Source organism: Bos indicus, chromosome 19 (assembly GCF_029378745.1).
Source record: "Bos indicus isolate NIAB-ARS_2022 breed Sahiwal x Tharparkar chromosome 19, NIAB-ARS_B.indTharparkar_mat_pri_1.0, whole genome shotgun sequence".
NCBI classification, from domain to species: domain Eukaryota; kingdom Metazoa; phylum Chordata; class Mammalia; order Artiodactyla; family Bovidae; genus Bos; species Bos indicus.
Genome location: NC_091778.1, coordinates 37385274 through 37403881, shown reverse-complemented (window position 1 = coordinate 37403881; position 18608 = coordinate 37385274). Strand labels below are relative to the sequence as shown.

Below are 18608 nucleotides of genomic sequence, written 5' to 3'. Positions count from 1 at the left end.
CCTTTTTTGGTCCCGTCCCAGTCGGCTTCTCTGAAGTCTGACTCCCCCTCCCTGCGACTCTGGCCCTTTGCCTTTGAGACAACACCCTCTCCTGGTTTTCCCACGACCCTCTGTGTCTTTCACTGGCGCACTTCTGAGTTCGTCAAGGCCAAGTATGAGCCCGAGCCTCTCCCTGCAGTCGCCCTAGGTGATCTCTTCTGTGCCCACACCGTCTCTGCACTGAACACCCACTCTGCTTCCTCTCTCCCACCAACCCCTCCTCTGCATTCCTGAACCTGTCATCTGCACACATACACCTCAAGGTCATCTCAAACCAACACATCCAAACGGGACCTCTTGAGCCCCCAATCTGAGCCTCTCCCTGTGCCCCCCTTCCTTCTCAGTACCAGCCCCTTTCTGCACTTCACTCTTGACACACCCTCCCCCTTATAGACAATCCTGATGATGTTTCCTTTTCTGCTGACCTCAAGTCCACCACCTTCTCTCCATCTCCACCTCTGCCTAGTGAAGACCTCCCAGAGCTCTCCCCTGGGTCCTGCTATGGCCTTTGAACCCTTCTGCTTCCACTCCTGCCTCTTTACATTCACCACCAGAAAGCTGGAGGGACCTTTCCAAAATGGAAGGTCACTCTCTTCCATAGCTTTCTTCTGCTCTCATCAGTAACCAAAGTCCTGCTCACAGTTCAAAACCTGGCCCCTGCCCTCCTCCTCCTCCATGTCAGCACCGCGTCTGCGCCTCTCTTCCCCGGGCTCTCTGTCCTACAGCTGTGCTGGCTTCTGCAGCACCTCAGCCCTGACTCCCTGCTGTGCCGCAGGGCCTTTGCACATCTGTTCCTCCGGCTTCCCCAGCACTTCCCCCAAGCTCTTTCAAGATTGCATCCTCTTGTTCTTGGAAGGCTGCTACACAAATGTGATTTCCTTAGGAAGGCCTTCCCCCTCCTCTCTCCCACCAGACCAGTTTCCCTGTGATACCTAGTCATGGCATGTCTCGCAGTGGGTGGTTGTACATTAATTTGTATGGCTGTTGGATTAGTTTTTGCCTTGCTCATCAGACTGTGAGTAACACACGGATGGGCTGGCCTGGTCTCTCTGTGCCCACCGTCGTACCTAGCAGATTGCCTCGTGGGCACTCAGTAAATGCTGACTACGGGTAGCAAATGAGACTCATAGAATACCTAAATAGCACCTGAAAGTTGGTTCATTGTTATTGTTCAGGGAAGGCTTCCCGAGGGGGTGGGGTTTGAGCATGACCTTCAGGTGAAGGGGTAGAGCAAAGGGGAAGCTCCCAGTTTGGATGGCCTGGAAAAGCCACGCCTTTGCCTCTCACCTCATTTCCCATTTGTAAAACGGGCAAAGTTGGACAAAATGACCGGATGCTCTGGCTTTCCTCCATATTCTCCGTAAGAGGGTTACCTCCCCGCAGGCCCTGATTTACGAGTCCACCCAGTTTTTTGCACAGACCTGTGTCCTCCTAAGCCCCGAGTATACGGTCTGCAGTCCCGTGATCGGCCACCGAGCGGCGCTCAGAGACCAGCCTGCTGCCGGGATTATCGGCGAAGACACTTCCGCGCCGGTTCGGTGCCTGGGCCTTCCCTCCCGCCCTCCCTTCCTGTCCGCAGCGTCCGGGCCGACGGCCACCAGCAGCCATGCTGGGCGCGCGGGCCTTACGGTGCCGCGGCTTCCTGCTGCCCGGGGCCGGGCCAGTCCTCGCCTTGAGCTACAGGTATGGGCGGGCGAGGGGCACGCTTCAGCACCCGGTGCCTGCGGAGCCCTGGGGTCATTTGTCCTGGCTCTGGTCCCCTGTGCCTGCCCGGTCACCTCCCCATCCCATGCCTGCCTTCCCCCCAGACTAAGGCCGGCGCCTCCGACCGGGCTCAGACAGTAATCCTCTCCTCCCTCCCTCCCCTCCAGCTGCAGGGCTCGCTTGCTCCAGGTACTCTGTTCCGACACCATCTCCAGGAAGCCTTCCTTGAACCCCAATGCTGGGCCAAGGGTCCTTGTCCAACAGCACCCTGGGCTGGCCTGTTACAGCCCTTGATGCTGCAAGGGCTTGTCACTGCTTAGGCCTGCCCCACCCATGCTGCCCTCCCAGGCTGAGCTCCCTGAGATCAGAGCCAGTTACTGATTCTTTGAGGGTAATGGGGACCTGGCCCCCCAGAAGTGCCCAGTGGATGGATGTTGAGTGAGGGAGTCCCTGATGCCAAATGAATTTCTTCTCCTTGCCCCTCACCTGGCCCAGTCCTAAACACAGCAGCCAGCAGCCCTCCTGCCCAGATCATATACCCAGGCAGGCATGCCAGAGATAACCTCCAGCACAGTCACCCTGGGTGGGGCCGGGTGAGGGGAGAGAATGGAGCCTGAAGGACCATTCCACCCATTGTGACTCGCCCTGACTTCACAGTCATCATCGTTCCCAACACCAGGTCGGAGAGGTTGGGGGAGACTAACCTGGCAGGGAGCCCCCAATGAGCCACCTTTCTTCACCCCCCCAAAAACACAAGGGGGAGCACAAAGGCCACGGTCTCCCCCGTGGTTCAGAAAGGTGGGTTGGGCTGGGAGCAGGGGGTTCCGGGAGAGGTACCACGGGGCGTGGGGGGTAGCGGGGGTGGTCAGGTGGACCTCTGGGCTGGGTGTAGGTGGAAGCAGTGGAGACTCCTGGTCTGACCTGCCTGACCCACTTGCCCACTCCAGGGGTAGCTCCGCCCGGGACAAGGACCGAAGTGTGACGGTCAGTAGTTCAGTGCCCATGCCTGCTGGAGGGAAGGGGAGCCGGACTAACTGCTCTCAGTCCACGCCCCAGAAGGTCCCCAACCGCCTGATCAATGAGAAGTCACCGTACCTCCTGCAACATGCCTACAACCCTGTGGACTGGTGAGTCCTCTCCTGATGCCCTCCTGGGGCAGCTAGATCCTCAATCTTCCTACTGCCCCCCTCCCGAGCTAGTGAGTGATGCCCCACTCTGCTGGCCTTAGGTACCCCTGGGGACAGGAAGCCTTCGACAAGGCCAAGAAAGAAAACAAGCCAATTTTTCTTTCAGGTACTGCATCCATCATTCCTGGGATGGGCGCAGGGGAGTGGTGGTAGATAGGGGATGGGTCCTTTGGGCCTGGGGCCTTCCAGGAAACTAGATGCTAGGGCATCATAGGCCCAGCCAGAGTCCCTTGGCTGCCCCTCTCTGACCAGTCACTGGTCCTCCCTGGCCCCGTGGCCCTATTCCAGTGGGGTACTCCACCTGCCACTGGTGCCACATGATGGAGGAGGAGTCCTTCCAGAATGAGGAGATTGGCCGCCTGCTCAGCGAGGACTTTGTCAGTGTGAAGGTGGACCGGGAGGAGCGGCCTGACGTGGACAAGGTGTATATGACTTTTGTGCAGGTGAGTGGTCTTCCCTTGGATGGGTGATTGCCCATGGACATGGGGCTGCTCCCCTCACCCTTGCCCTCTCTCTGGCAGGCCACCAGCAGTGGTGGGGGCTGGCCCATGAGTGTGTGGCTGACTCCCGACCTACAGCCCTTTGTGGGCGGCACCTATTTTCCCCCTGAGGATGGCTTGACCCGAGTTGGCTTCCGCACAGTGTTGATGAGGATACGGGACCAGGTGGGTATGCACTGGGGGATAGAGGGGACTGGGGGTCAAGGGTGAGGGAAGCGAGGGGCCCTCACCCCATGCTGACCTCCCGGTCTGCCCCTGCCTCCCGCAGTGGAAACAGAACAAGAGTACCCTGCTAGAAAACAGTCAGCGGGTCACCACGGCTCTGCTGGCTCGGTCGGCGATCAGTATGGGTGACCGCCAGTTGCCACCTTCCGCTGCCACCATGAACAGCCGCTGCTTCCAGCAGCTGGATGAGGGCTATGATGAGGAGTATGGTGGCTTCGCTGAGGCCCCCAAGTTCCCCACACCAGGTCGATGCCCCCTGCCCCATGCCCACTGCAGCCCTGGCCTGGCCTTCCGAAGCCTACCCTAGTCAGTGATGTCTTCTGACTCTTGTCTCGGTTATTAACTTCCCACTCTCCTGTCTGGCCATTGACCGCCTAACCCCATCCTGCCTGTCAGCAGCCATCTAGTGAAGCTATGACTTTTGGTCTTAGCAGGGACTCTCTCTGATGCTGACCTTGGTGATTATCACCTGTCCTCTGGGTTGACCTAGCCTATCTAGAGAGACTGCCTGTTGAGTAAACCCCTAACCCTGGCCACCCAGATCTCGGCCCCCTGCCCTTCCTGTTCTCTAACCTTCGTATTCTTGGTGTCCGCAGTGATCCTGAGTTTCCTGTTCTCCTACTGGCTCAGCCACCGGCTAACCCAGGACGGCTCTCGGGCCCAGCAGATGGCCTTGCATACCCTGAAGATGATGGCCAACGGGGGTATCCGAGACCACGTGGGGCAGGTGAGGGGGGCAGGCATTCCTTGGAGAGGGCAGCAGGCGGCAGCGGGGTGGGGGCAGTGGCTGGGGTCAGCCTCCAGCCCCATGTTCGTCCTGGCTCAGGGCTTCCACCGCTACTCCACGGACCGCCAGTGGCACGTTCCCCACTTTGAGAAGATGCTGTATGACCAGGCACAGCTCACGGTGGCCTATTCACAAGCTTTCCAGGTGACCCCTGACCCCAGCCCTGAGCGGAAACCCAGCCTGTCCACCTACCCTTGGCTGCCCCTTCCAGGGCCTGCCTGGTGACCTATGGCTCCCCCTTAACTTCACCCCTAATTCAGTCTCATGTTCACTATCCAGCCTCCCTCCCTGCCCCCGTGGGAGAACGCTTGCTGCCCACCTCGTACCTAGAGACCTCTGTTTACAACCTCCTCCCTCCCTACTCAGATCTCTGGTGACGAGTTCTACTCCGAAGTTGCCAAAGGTATCCTGCAGTACGTCGTTCGGAACCTGAGTCACCGGGTGTGTGTCCACTGAGGCAGGCGGGCCTGGCGGTGGGAGGGCTCAGGGCCTCCCCTGTCCTGAAGGGAGGGGCCAGCAACTCTCCCCTCCCTACAGTCTGGAGGCTTCTATAGTGCAGAGGACGCGGACTCCCCGCCGGAGCGGGGCATGCGGCCCAAAGAGGGCGCCTTCTACGTGTGGACTGTCAAGGAGGTCCAGCATCTCCTCCCTGAGCCTGTGCTGGGCGCCACCGAGCCTCTGACCTCAGGCCAGCTCCTCATGAAGCACTATGGGCTCACGGAGGCTGGCAACATCAGCCCCAGTCAGGTGAGGACTGCTGAGATCACAGGAGAGTCCACACAGGCCAGTGGACTCGCTTGGACAAGAGTTGTCTTTCTCAGGACCCCAAGGGGGAGCTGCAGGGCCAGAACGTGCTGACCGTCCGATATTCGCTGGAGCTGACTGCCGCCCGCTTTGGCCTGGACGTGGAGGCCGTACGAACCTTACTCAATTCAGGCCTCGAGAAGCTCTTCCAGGCCCGGAAACATCGGCCGAAGCCGCACTTGGACAGCAAGATGCTGGCTGCCTGGAATGGTGAGGTGTTGTGTCTGAGGCCTGATCCATATGTTGAATTCCCCTTCACAAGGGCCCTTATGTATGTCAGGTACCTGGTGAATATTAATTTTTTCTTTGTCAGGTTTACTGTCCTTAATTTACAAATGAGCCAACTGAAGCCTACAGTAATGCACCCAAGGTCTCACAGAGACAGGAGCCCAGCCCTGCCTGGCTCTGGAGCTTAAACTCTTATACACTTGCCCTGTTGCTCCAGGGAGATGTCAGAGCTTGGGGGGTTGGACAGACATACCGGGAGGGCGCTGGCGGGGGTCACAACCACCCATGTCTCCTGCCTCCAGGACTGATGGTGTCTGGCTTTGCTGTGACTGGGGCTGTTCTGGGCCAGGAGAGGGTGATCAACTATGCCATCAATGGTGCCAAGTTCCTGAAGCGGCACATGTTTGATGTGGCCAGTGGCCGCCTGATGCGGACCTGCTATGCAGGCTCTGGTGGGACTGTGGAACACAGGTAGGGTACCGGGCAGCCTGGGAAGGCTTGCCTCCCTAGGCATCCCAGGCTTCTCCCTGCCCCTCTCCTCCCCTCTGGGTAGGTGCTAGTCCTGGTTCTGCTTGCTGCCCACTGTGAGCTCTTATCCACCTTGAGACTATTTGCTCATCTGAGAAATGGGCTAACAGGACCTACCCAAGAGCTAGGTTTTGAGGGTTAGATAAAAGCATGTGAAAAGGGCCTTTTCTGTGAAAGTGCCTTTCTTCCTGGCCTGTCCCCTCCCCAATGCCTGTCCCCCTAGCAACCCGCCCTGCTGGGGCTTCCTGGAGGACTATGCCTTCGTGGTGAGGGGCCTGCTGGACTTGTACGAGGCCTCACAGGAGAGTGCGTGGCTCGAGTGGGCTCTGCGGCTGCAGGACACACAGGACAGGCTCTTCTGGGACTCCCGGGGCGGCGGCTACTTCTGCAGTGAGGCCGAGCTGGGGGCTGGCCTGCCGCTGCGTCTGAAGGACGGTCAGTGAGGGTGTGGAGCTGGCCTGGGGGACTGGACCCCACCGGGCTTGGTTTTTCCTGGGGGAGGAGTAAGTGCGGTGTGGTGGTGAAGAGCTGGCAAGGGCAGGGCCCAGGCCCTCTTGGGCTTACATCTTTAGCACTGAGTGACTTTGAACTGGTCTCTTTACATTTCAAAGCCTCAGATTCTTAATATGCAAAATGGTGCTAATGGTGGCATTTCTTTACATGGTTGACATGAAGATTAATGTAGCTATTCTGTGAACATGCTTAGTGACAGTAACTGACATGCTTAGATAGACTAAACAAGGCCAACTTCATCCCAATTGTCATAAGGCTTCCTAGGTAGTAAGGGAGCCAATGCACAGACAGTACTGTTTAAAGCAAAATTGCACACACAGATGCATAGTTTAATCGTGGGTGCCATGGAGAAGTAGGAGCTGCCCACTGTACCGCGTTCCTGACTTTTCTCAGTGGCATTAGCATCACCCGAAGCATCTAGTCTGTTAACGGCACCCAGACTTAAATGTCTTGGGGTCAGGATGTTGTCACTGCTGTGTCCCCAGGATCTCCTGCACATCTGGTATGTAATTAGGTGCTCAATAAATGTTAACTGAATGACCGAAAGGTCCCGGACAAAACAATGGTAGGGCCCAATTCAGCGGGGAAGTCAAATTAAACCTGACAGGTGTCATTTAACCAAGGACTGGAGGGCAAGACAGAGCCGTGTGGTCCTGCAGGAGCAGGAGAGGGATTTCAGGTGGAGGGAACAGCCCCTGAGAGGCTCTGAATGGGCAGCTTGTGTCTGGGAGGGCAGAGGGGCAGAGGCCAGCATGAGGGGAGGATGCCCGGGAGGCTGGATCCCTGCAGGGTCTAACAAATGTGGCAAGGAGGAGAAGGCTCTGGTGAGTTTCAAGTTGGTTGTGATCTGCTCTGGTTTAGATCTCAGAGTGTCACTCTGACCGACGATAGAGAAGGGGTGGGGAAACAAGGAGGCTAGGTAGGAACCCGTTAGTGGTGCTCAGTCCAGGCAAGTGATGGCGAAGGTCCAGACAAGGCAGAAGTACAAGATGGGAGAAGTGGTCAGGTTGGATCCATTCTGGTCACAGACCCTGCAGATTCACAGTGGATTAGAAGTGGGAGGTGAGGAAGTCGGAAGGAAGGGCAGTTGGTGGCTGGGTGGAGGTTTCAGTTGGGAGATGCAGGACCCTGGGGAGCAACAGCTCAGTCTGGGCAGGTGCATATGAGGGTGCCAGTTACTGCTGGGCCTGGCATTCACTCTCAGACCTGGGGCAGGAGCCGGTGGGCAGGGACTCCTCCACCCCAGGCCCCTGCCATCCTGGCAACAGTCCTGGACTAGGGTTCTGGGACCCAGTGACCCTCCCTCCCTGTCCCCTGCAGACCAGGATGGTGCAGAGCCCAGTGCCAACTCCGTGTCGGCCCACAACCTGCTTCGGCTGCACGGTTTCACGGGCCACAAGGACTGGATGGACAAGTGTGTGTGCCTGTTGACCGCCTTCTCTGAGCGCATGCGCCGTGTGCCCGTGGCATTGCCTGAGATGGTCCGCGCCCTCTCAGCCCACCAGCAGACCCTCAAGCAGGTGGGGCCCTTGGGCTGGGACCCAGGGTGGAGGGAAGCTGGGGTTGCAGTGCAGGCATGGAGTGCAGTTCCTGGGGCTGTCCCCAGAGCTCAGGTCCCTGAGTGTGTAGCCCTGTGTGAGTGTGTGTCTCTGAGGGAAGGTCTGTAAGGCTGCTTTTTCCAGGCAGAAGAGTCTGTACGTGTCTGAGGCAGGTCTCCATCACGAGCAGGTGCCTTTGTGAGTTCCTATGTGTAGGGTTCTCAGAGGAGAGGGTTAAACATGGATCCCTGCAGTTGCTGAAACGTGTGTCTGTGTGCCTGTGTGTGTCAGTATAGTTGGGTCCGCAGTGTAGAGTGTGCAGGTATGTGCCTCTGGGTGTATGTCCCTGTGTGTGTTATTGCTGTGTGTGTGCATCTGGATTTGTATAACTCTGGAGGTGTGTGACTGCGTGCCTGCCTTCAGTGTGTGCTGGGGTGAGTGTTCACCAGTGCATGATCGCCCGGTTGTATGTGTGTGGCCCATGTCTAGGTTTGCCTGCTTACATTTGTATGTTGGCCTGTGTGTGTGTGTTTGTGCGTGTATGTGTGTGTCTGGTGTCTGCCTCGCTGTGGGCATCTGCTCTGTGTGTGTGTGATGACTCTGTCTCTCTGTGTATGGCTCTCTGTGTGTTTGTGTGTCTTCCAGTGTATCAAGTCTTATGTGTGTGTGCTGATGTCTCTGCCCATGTGTGCATGTCCCTGTGTATCTCTATCACTACAGATGACCCTGCCACCTAGTGTATTCTCATTTGTGTGTGTGTGTGTGTGTGTGTGTGCTCTCCCCTGCTGAGCAGCGAATCTGATGCAGCCTCCTGGCCGCTGATCTGGGGGATGCTGAGTCCCCATTTCTTCTTAGGCATATAGGATGGGTGGCAGGAGGATGGGGAGGGCGTGTTAGGTCTGGATCCAGCCTCTTGGCATCAGCCACTGGAGTTAACCTTTCTGTTCTGGCTAGATTGTGATCTGTGGGGACCCCCAGGCCAAGGATACCAAGGCTCTGTTGCAGTGTGTCCACTCCATCTACATCCCTAACAAGGTTTGGTCTCTGAGCCCAGCCCCACTCTCAGCCTCCCCTGCCCGGGACCCCTCACTTCTTCAGCTCCCCAGTATCTCTGGCTCTTCTGAAGGCTTGGAGAAGAAACCCACCAGTGGGTCCTGCTGGTGTCTGGGTGGCCCCGGGTGACTCTGTCGCTCTCCCAGGTGCTGATTCTGGCTGATGGGGACCCCTCGAGCTTCCTGTCCCGCCAGCTGCCCTTCCTGAATACCCTTCGGCGGCTAGAAGACCGGGCCACTGCCTATGTGTGCGAGAATCAGGCCTGCTCGATGCCCATCACTGAGCCCTGCGAACTACGGAAAGTGCTCCATCAGTGACTGCCTCCCCTACTTTGGGCTGGGGCAGAAGGTGGAGCTTCCCAACCAACCAGAGACTCAGGCCCTGCAGGGCCCTGCAGAACCTTTGGCCACCCCTGGGCACCATATCAACAGGTGGCCTCGGCCACCCCTGCTGCTCCCCCCTGAGCACCCGCTCACCCTGGAATAAACCTAAGTGTCCCGAGGGAACCTCTGGGCCTTAGCCTTGCTTGTGAGGGCGGGGCCTCCAGCGTGGGAACCAGCAGCCCAGGGTCCCTTTTTCTGGGAGCCCCTAGATGATCCCCCTGTATTCTTGGATTCCTCTTTTACCTTCAAAGGACACCAAGCTGACTCTGCCCCCCTCCATGGTCATTACAACCTGAGTGAAGCTGAGGTCAGGGGACTGGTAATGGTCACCAGGGATGGGTGTGGGGTATGGACTTGCACAAGAGGAGAAAGGTCAGTCCTTACCCTCAGACAGGGTTAAGAAAGGTCACTGCCTCTGTTCCCATTGTTTCCTCCAATTTTAAGCTGGGATGCTTCATACGAGCTTTTATTTTTCATGGAATTTGCATATTTTCTGGTCCTTCCCATTGTCTCCTCCAATTTTAAGCTGGGGAAGTGGGATGTTTCATATGAGCTTTCATTTTTCATGGAATTTGTATATTTACTGGTCCATTATAAGAGCTGCTCTTATCAGGACCAAGGACGTTTCTTTTGGGGTATCTATCCAGCTCCCAGCCTTCCCACAGGAAGTCATATTGTCCATCCTCCTGATTTCATATATGTCAGTCCAGGGAAGGAGTTGGGTTGGAAGTCCTTCTCCAAACCTGAGCACTTCCTGTTGCAGGGACAATCTCTGCCTGCCTGTGATCTCCTTCTGTTCCCTCAGTGTTGGGAGATGCTCACAAGATTCATCCTTGGCACCCACATCTTCACAGGCCCTGGAAGCCCCATCTAGTTTTCCTCCAGGAAGAGGGGACTAGAAGCATTCTTTGGGAAGGGCAAGTACAGAGTAATGGGGCTGCACCTCAACCCTGAGCCCTTTGGGGGTCTGGTGAACCTAGGTACCCTTGTAGCCCCAGAGCCAAGGAGTAGAGAGCCGGGAGAGGCTGCTAGAGATAAGCTCTGAATGGGGCCACTGCTTGTGGGGATGTCAGCAGAGGAGAGGAGTGGAGCTGGAAGGGGCTGGGAGAATGAAGTAAACCACTTCAAGTTCTGCTCAGGACCATCGCCACCCCTTGCACACTGTTAATCACAGCCACCAATGGTCACTGGGACCTGGGGATGGGCAGATGGGCCAGTGGCAAGCCACCGGCCGATCTGGAGAGGATTAGGGCTCCAGCCAACAAGGTCAGCTAGCCCTTTCTGGCTGAAGCCTGTTCACCCTGGCCAGGAAGTCTGGATAAGCAGAAACTGGTCTGGGGTGCAATGAGGAGGGAGGGTGGTGGTTGGTGGTTTAGTTGCTAAGTCATGACCGACTCTTGCGACCCCATGGACAGAGGAAGCCTGGCAGGCTACAGTCCATGGGATTCTTCAGGCAAGAATACTGGAGTGGGTTGCCATTTCCTTCTCCAGGGGATCTTCCCAACCCAGAAATCAAACCCGGGTCTCCTGCTTTATAGGCGGATTCTTTACCAACTGAGCTACAAAGGAAGCTCGAGGAGGGAGGGTGGAGCATGGTGAAGCACAGGTGGCCTTTTTTTTCAGCCCCAGACATGGCTTTGAAAATGTCCAGGCAGTTTGCAAAGCCCTCTTAACTCAGTTGTCCCACTGACCCTCATGAATGAGATGGCAAGGTAGGTACCTTCTGCTTCATATGAATAGATGTTCAAGACCCAGAGAGGGTAAGAAAACTGGTCTGAAAGCATCTGACACAACTCATTCTTTCTGGGGTCTTTGGCATACAATAAAGACTACTAAGGCTTCCTCTTCCCCCAGGAAGTTCAGCTATGAAGGAAAATCATTTGGTGTTTTCTGCCCCTCCATCCAGACTTCTGTGGTGGATAGGCAGTAGAGAATCCGCCTGCAATGCAGGAGACTCAGGTTCGATCCCTGGGTTGGGAATATCCCCTGGAGAAGGAAATGGCAACCCACTTCAGTATTCTTGCCTGGGAAATCCCGTGGATGGAGAAGCCTGGCTGGCTACAGTCCATAGGGTCCCCAAAGAGTTGGACACACCTGAGCAGCTCGCTACCGACAACAGTGCCGCTTCAGCCAGTCTTCTGTCTCTGTCTCACCTCTTTTCCTTGCCCTGGTATCAGGCATGCTGACAATGAAAGTGAACGTGGAAGTCGCTCAGTTGTGTCTGACTCTTTGTGACCCCCTGCGTGGAATTCTCCAGGCCAGAATACTGGACTGGGTAGCCTTTCCCTTCTCCAGGGGATCTTCCCAAACCAGGGATCAAGCCCAGGTCTCCTGCATTGCAGGTGGATTCCTTACCAGCTGAGCCACAAGGGAAGCCCAAGAATCCTGCAGTGGGTAGCCTATCCTTTCTCCAGCGGATCTTCCTGACCCAGGAATTGAACCAGGGTCTCCTGGGTTGCAGGCAGATTCTTTACCAACTGAGCCATCAGGGAATCCCACACCTGACAATGGGAGTTGGTAAATGAGTTCTGAGGAGAGTAAGGGCCTTAAAGGGTTAGTTCTCTTAGAAGTGCTTCCATTTCCTAAAGAGGGCACAGCTGAGCATAAGTCTTGCTCAAATGTGGGGTTTTAAGTCTTCAGCCTCTTTTTTCCTTTTCTGGTCCCTCTTGAGTATGCTCCTTGTTCTGCCAGTAGGACTGTCCTAGAGGAGCTGTGGGCCAGGGCCATTGGAGAGAGGGCCTCGTAGTTTGGGCAGTCACTTAAGTAATTTAATCATTTCCTGGAGCCTCAGTTTCCTTATCTAAAAAATACCACCCAGCTCCCAGCACCCACCCAGCCACCAACTCCCAAGGCTGTGAGGTGACTAAATGGGACAGTGTATCATTGCTGAGCAGAGAGCATCACCAATGGGAGGATTCTCTCAGTTCCTGAGGGAACCATCCAGACTTGAGGGAGGTGTAAATGGGAGTGGGCTGACAGGGCTGGTGGAGCAGGGTCTATACGGGGCTTCTCCTCTAAAATCAGAGGAGGTTTTAGACACAGACCAGCTGAGACCCAGAGAAAGGAATTTCTTACCCCTCCCATTCCCCTTGTCTACCTGAGGTTACTTATTCATCTAACAGATTTATTAAGCACCTACTTCAGTTCAGTTCAGTTGCTCAGTCGTGTCCGACTCTTTGCGACCCCATGAATCACAGCACGCCAGGCCTTCCTGTCCATCACCAACTCCCAGAGTTCACTCAGACTCACATCCATCGAGTCAGTGATGCCATCCAGCCATCTCATCCTCTGTTGTTCCCTTCTCCTCCTGCCCCCAATCCCTCCCAGCATCAGAGTCTTTTCCAATGAGTCAACTCATTGCATGAGGTGGCCAAAGTACTGGAGTTTCAGCTTTAGCATCATTCCTTCCAAAGAACACCCAGGGCTGATCTCCTTTGGAATGGACTGGTTGGATCTCCTTGCAGTTCAAGGGACTCTCAAGAGTCTTCTCCAACACCACAGTTCAAAAGCATCAATTCTTTGGTGCTCAGCTTTCTTCACAGTCCAACTCTCACATTCATACATGACCACTGGAAAAACCATACCCTTGACTAGACAGACCTTTGTTGGCAAATAATGTCTCTGCTTTTCAATATGCTATCTAGGTTGGTCATAATTTCCTTCCAAGGAGTAAGTGTCTTTGAATTTCATGGGTGCAATCACCATCTGCAGTGATTTTGGAGCCCCCCAAAATAAAGTCTGACACTGTTTCCACTGTTTCCCCATCTATTTCCCATGAAGTGATGGGACCAGGTGCCATGATCTTCGTTTTCTGAATGTTGAGCTTTAAGCCACCTTTTTCACTCTCTTCTTTCATTTTCATCAAGAGGCTTTTTAGTTCCTCTTCACTTTCTGCCATACTTACTATGTGCCAAACTGATGAGCAAAATAGACATAGCCCCTGTCTTCAAGGAACATAGAGCCTAGAGGGGAATACAACCATTTCATTGCCATAAATAGAGACATAAACCCAGGCTGGGCCAAGTCCTTTGAGATTACAGACTCTGGCGTGACCCAGTATGGTGTCCTCAGCACTTTGGCACTTAGTAGGTACTGTAATACTAAATACTTGCTGAAAGAAGGCCACCCTGAGGAGGTAATGTCAGAGCTGAGGCTTGGAATTAAAGATGATTTCATGGCTTCCTTTGCCTTCTTTGTGGGTCCTGCCTCCCTCTTTACCTCCTGCACTCACACCAACAGTGAGCATCTCTGATAGGGATGTCAGAGTCCGCTGGTGTCCTGCAGAGGAGTCTGGATGCCTTAGGTGGCCCCAAGCTCAGGGATGCTTTGCTCTGATGGTGCATGTTATCTGCCCCCCTTTATGGGTATGTTCTAGAACAAAGTTCAACCCAGAGATGGGGGTTAGAGGATGGTGCTGGATAAAGGTGTGCAGTCTGCTGACTCTCAGGAAACCTGACCATTGGACAGGGCAAGCCTCTCTGGCTTCATTTTCTTTGTTAAGGGCGGGGGCGTGATTAGAGTGGGGCCTCTTTCCCTGATCTTGTCTGGGAAGGGCAAGCCAACTAGGCAAACTGCCGACTGCCCAGAGGGAAAAAGGTGTCAGACTCTGAGGGCCTACTGTAATAAACAGTCCCCTCTCCCAGAAGACCACTGAGAGTTCAAGACTGGCGCTGGCGCAAGCCGGAATGAGAGCAGGACTCCCGCCAGGAGAGAAAGGCACTTCTTCAGGGATTTGCTCATTAGCATGAAATGCAAAAAGCCCGGCCTCATTTGCACAACTAGGTGCCAGATTCGGCGAAAGGGCAACCTAGGAGGTAGCAACCGCTCTGCCCTCTCCACTGCATTCCCTGAAACCCGCCCTGGGGGGAGCTGAGACACCCACCCAACTCGGCAGGAGGCGTGGGTGACGCAGCCTTGGGAGAGCGAAAAACGCCAGGGAGTCGGGGTGATGGCGGGTGTAGGAAGGTCATCCAGTCCATTCCTCTGCCTCTCGGCGATGGCGCGTAAGCGGCCCTGAAGTCTCCAGAGAACTAACTGATATGCTTGGTTGCGCAGAATCTACCTCCAGCAGAGGTGGGAAAGCGCTTCCCGACGTCTTAATCCTGGCATGCCCTCTCCGCCCCCTTTCACCCCAGAACCCCGATCCAGGGTACACACCACCTTTAGGGGTAGCGCTGCGGGCGAGAGGGACCTGGGGCCGACAAAGCCGGAGGATTCGGGAGGGAGAGGCGTGGTGAGGGTCGGGGTCTGCGCCAGTGTGCGCGAGCGTGAGTAGCAGCAAACCCTCGAGGACCTGCTTGGGGTAAGGTGGAAATGTGCGAGAAGAGTAGCCCTGCCAACCTGCTTTCCTGCAGACAGGCATACTGGAACTCGGGAAGGAGAAACTGAGGCACTGAATGGGGGCTTCGTGAAACTGCAGGTTAAGAGTCGGCAAAGCCCAGTTCTATGCTTCCACCACCTCCCACACACTGGAGACCCCTGCAAGTCCCTTGGCAGGAACATCCCCTTTCTCTGCAGTTGCTCTTAGAAATCTGGGCTCTGAGTCCATTGTGACCTGTCTGGGGCCATGTGTTCAAGCACGAAGCCCTTTCCGGAAGCTTAGGAGTGTCAACATGAGATCAAGGTCAGCAGGTTAGTTAGGAGATTAGGGTCAAAGTAGCAAAAGTGGACCTGGGAGGAGGACCAACAAGCCCAAGAAGTTGGTAGAGACCACGCCCAGACCTTGCCTGCTCCAACCTTTCCTTGGCTCCGCCCATTTCCCTAAGACTAGCGCCCCCCAGCCTGAAGTGCTATCCCCCGGACTTCCCGCTCCGCTCGCCCCTCCTCAGTCCTGGTCCCAGGCTCAACTCCAGGATGAAAGATTAACCAAGGTTTTGCTCTAGGACCCTGGTCACACCCCTCACTCCGGGCCGTCTGCTTCCTTCTGCACCAGGCCCTCCCAGAGCTGAGCCCCGCCCTCCATTTGCGGTCCAATTCTGGGGTCTTGGACAAAGGATGCCCCAGGGCCCGCAACGATATCCCAGGACCCCACTCCAAATACTTTTGAGTCCCTGGGGCTCCCTCCAGAAGAGTCCCAGAGCCCTTAGCGGCCAATAGGAAAGTGGGTTCGGTCTGGGTAGCTGTCTAATTGGCTCCGGTCTTCTGGAGCTGACACCGGGGGCAAGAGGAGGGGAGAGAGGCGGTCCCGGGCTTTGGGGTGGGAACCGGATTCCAGCTGTGGCTCTCTCCCCGGCACCCCCGCCCTCACTGCCACGCCGACCAGCCAATGGACGTGCGGCTCGGGGCCGGCGGCGCGCGGTCATTGGCTGCGAGGCTGGCTGGGGAGAGGCGGGGCCGAGGCTTGAAGTTGGAGTGAGGGATCCAGCTGTGGTGTGCGCCCGGCTCCTCGCCGCCGCTTTCGCTTGCTCTCTCCGCGTCTCGGCCGGAGGAGGAGGCAGTGGCGCCGGCGACAGCTACGGCAGCAGCAGCCACCGCGGCGGCTGCGGCGGCGGCATCTCCGCCTCCACCCCCGCCTGGGACGGCCCCTCGTCACCTCCCCGCCCCTCCTGGACCGGGAGCCGGCCGCCGGGAGGAGGAAGGAGCCGCCCCCCACCCCCTCCAAACCCACCCCCAAAGAGATTCCTCCTCCCCTCCCCCGCCGCCGCTGGCGCGGAGCCGGGACGATGCTGACCCCTTAGATCCTGCTCCAGCTGCGCCGCGGGAAGAGGGGGCGCCCCTCCTTGGACCCCCCCACCTCCAGCCCTCTTCTCTCTCTCCCTCTTGGGGCCGCTTCGCCGAAGGTAGCGCCGAATCTGGCGACCGGAGCCTGGGCGCGAAGCGAAGAAGCCAGAACAAAGTGAGGGGGAGCCGGCCGGCTGGCCCGGGGGGCCCTAAAAGCACTGGGGAAGCGGGACTCGCGCCAGGCGGGGCTTCCCTTCGACCCGGCGCCCGGCGGGCAGCATGCCCCTGCGGGCAGGGGGATCTGGGCTGAACTGGCCCTCCCGGGGGCTCAGCCTGCGCCCTAGAGCCCCCCAGATGCGCCCCCGCCGGGGCCCCCCGCTTGCGTGAGGACACCTTTTCTGAGGGGCGCCGCTAGCCCCTCTCGAAACCTCCCGGGCCCCGGCTGGCCAGAGGATGGACGAGGAGGAGGATGGAGCGGGCGCCGAGGAGTCAGGACAGCCCCGGAGCTTCATGCGGCTCAACGACCTGTCGGGGGCCAGGGACCGGCCGGGGCCGGGGTCGGCGGAAAAGGACCCCGGCAGCGCGGACTCCGAGGCGGAGGGGCTGCCATACCCTGCACTGGCCCCGGTGGTTTTCTTCTACTTGAGCCAGGACAGCCGCCCGCGGAGCTGGTGTCTCCGCACGGTCTGTAACCCATATCCTCCGGGGCACGACGGCCGGGCTGGGGGGTCCGCAGGGGGGCGGGCCACCGCCTGAGGGAACCAAAAGCCAGGTGAGTCGGAGAAGTGAGCTTGAAAGATGGGCAGATGAGAGGGGGGCTGCTAGGGAGGGGAGGGGGTGTCAGAGTGGGAGCGGAGACGGGAGCAGGTTTGGCTGATACCCCAGGCGAGCCCCACCTCGGTACACACACCTCAGTCCTCCTTGAGGGGCTGGGATCCAGGCCAGGAAAAGAGAGGCGACGTGCCCCCATTGGTTGGCAGCTGGATGCTCTCCAGATGTGGGCAAGGGAGGGTCGTCATCCTCCAGATGTGGGAAGCTTCGGGAGCCCGGGAGCTCTATTCCGCCCGCCGCCAGTTAGCGAGCTGGGTTTGGTTTCCGAGTTTGGGGGGTGGGGTGGGGAGGAAGCTGCGGGGACGGGGGAGGGGGTACCGCAATCTCCTGGGTTTCCCTCCTGCCCCAGCTCCAAAGTTTGCAGTGGATTCTAGGGTCTAATTCCTCCACCCCACCCCACCCCCTCCCCAACCTGGTCCTTGAGACTGACATTTTCACTGACCCTGAGGGAGATGCTGGGGGGCGGGGACCAGGTCCTAACCCCCCCCCCCAACCCCCACCCCGCGGGTTGGAGGCACAACAAGGAGATTCCGGCGGCGGCTGATGTCAGGGGCGCAGAATGAGAACAAGATGTGGTGGAGGAGAGCTATCTGCCCCCAGAGTCGAAGTAAAGACCCTTTCAGTAAGAACCCAGTGCTCCGATTGCCTCCCTTCTCCCCAGTTCTTTATTCAATGCGGGGTGCTTAAGGTTGGCTTGGGGAGTTTTGTGCTAGATTTTTTTCTTGTGGAGGGAAAGACTGTGGCAAGAGCTTGGCAAGTGGGGGATGGGCTTAAGCAGGTCCAAGTTACCCATCCCCTTTCTATAGGAGCGCTCCGGCCTGACTGCAGAGCAGGTATGGAGACCACAGCCTTCCGAGAAAGCAGTGGGGGGCACGGGAACAGTGAGGCTGTGAGCTGGTTCACTGAGGAAAGCTTAGGTCCACCACCTCATGTCTACTCCTTGGATGGCTTTGTGAAAGGCAAGCCCCACATTACAGGAAGATAGATTTAGCATTGCCCTCTTTCCTGTGCCCTGTCTGGAATTGTGTGGGAGACCCCAGCCCCCTTACCCCCATGGCTTCTCCCCCTTAGCCCCTAGTCTACTTGACTAATGCCCAGCTCCTAGCTCCTGGGTGAGTCCCACCACTGCCGAAAGGAATGGGGAGTGGGATGGGCTGCCATCCCTGGTCTTGACAGCTTCTCCTGGCTCTTTCTTCCCAGCTCAGAGGCCCTTTTGGACCCAGGGTGAGAGATGTCAGTTCTCCCCTGTAACCAGTTGAGAGCCGAGCTGGGACTCTGCTTTGGGGAGGGGGAGAGCTTGGTGCCGCCCTCTCTCTGCAGCTCTGCTGCCTCTAGTGCGCAAAGCAGAGATGTGAGCTTGGGTCTCCCCGCAACCCCCATCCTGTGCACCCTGTGGGTCTTTAGGAAGCTCCCCTCATCATTCCCTCTCTCCATCCCCTGCCCCTTCCTTTCTCTCTGAGCTGCAGAAAAAGGGGGTTGCCTCAAAGGTCTGTGGACCTGCTGATCTGGCACATTTGGGCTCCCCACCCCCCACCCCAGAGTCCTTTCTCAGTGGTAGAGATGGGGAACAAATGTCTCTAAAAAAGAACAGTCTCAGGGCATCCCTCCTCTCCACTCCTAATCACCCA

The 18608-nt window shown here is 57.1% G+C and overlaps 2 protein-coding genes across 16 annotated transcripts in view; both read left to right on the top strand.

Annotated features, from left to right (window-relative positions):
- The first annotated feature begins 1576 nt into the window (after positions 1-1576).
- Positions 1577-9612, top strand: SPATA20 (spermatogenesis associated 20). 3 transcript variants are annotated; one of them, XM_019982163.2, is made up of 16 exons: positions 1577-1722; positions 2691-2870; positions 2972-3036; positions 3219-3373; positions 3452-3595; positions 3699-3900; positions 4252-4382; positions 4482-4586; positions 4809-4883; positions 4980-5189; positions 5264-5456; positions 5777-5945; positions 6226-6437; positions 7836-8035; positions 9008-9088; positions 9253-9612. In XM_019982163.2, exons 1-16 carry the CDS (start codon positions 1646-1648, stop codon positions 9421-9423), a joined length of 2370 nt encoding a protein of 789 aa, XP_019837722.1. In that variant the 5' UTR covers positions 1577-1645; the 3' UTR covers positions 9424-9612. The 3 variants fall into 3 exon arrangements, with proteins under 3 accessions (XP_019837722.1, XP_019837723.1, XP_070629389.1); XM_070773288.1 differs by lacking the exon at positions 1577-1722 and adding an exon at positions 2407-2541; XM_019982164.2 differs by lacking the exon at positions 4482-4586.
- Positions 9613-15856: 6244 nt separating this feature from the next.
- The window catches only part of CACNA1G (calcium voltage-gated channel subunit alpha1 G), a 61987-nt gene continuing 59235 nt past the window's right edge, over positions 15857-18608 (top strand). For 8 of the 13 annotated variants that reach the window (XM_070773283.1, XM_019982114.2, XM_019982117.2 and 5 more), the window contains exon 1: positions 15858-16844. In XM_070773283.1, coding sequence (XP_070629384.1) covers positions 16603-16844 — 242 coding nt within the window. In that variant the 5' untranslated portion in view covers positions 15858-16602. Of the gene's footprint in view, positions 16845-18608 lie in introns of all 13 variants that reach the window. The other 5 variants (XM_070773277.1, XM_019982116.2, XM_070773276.1 and 2 more) reach the window with 1 other exon arrangement.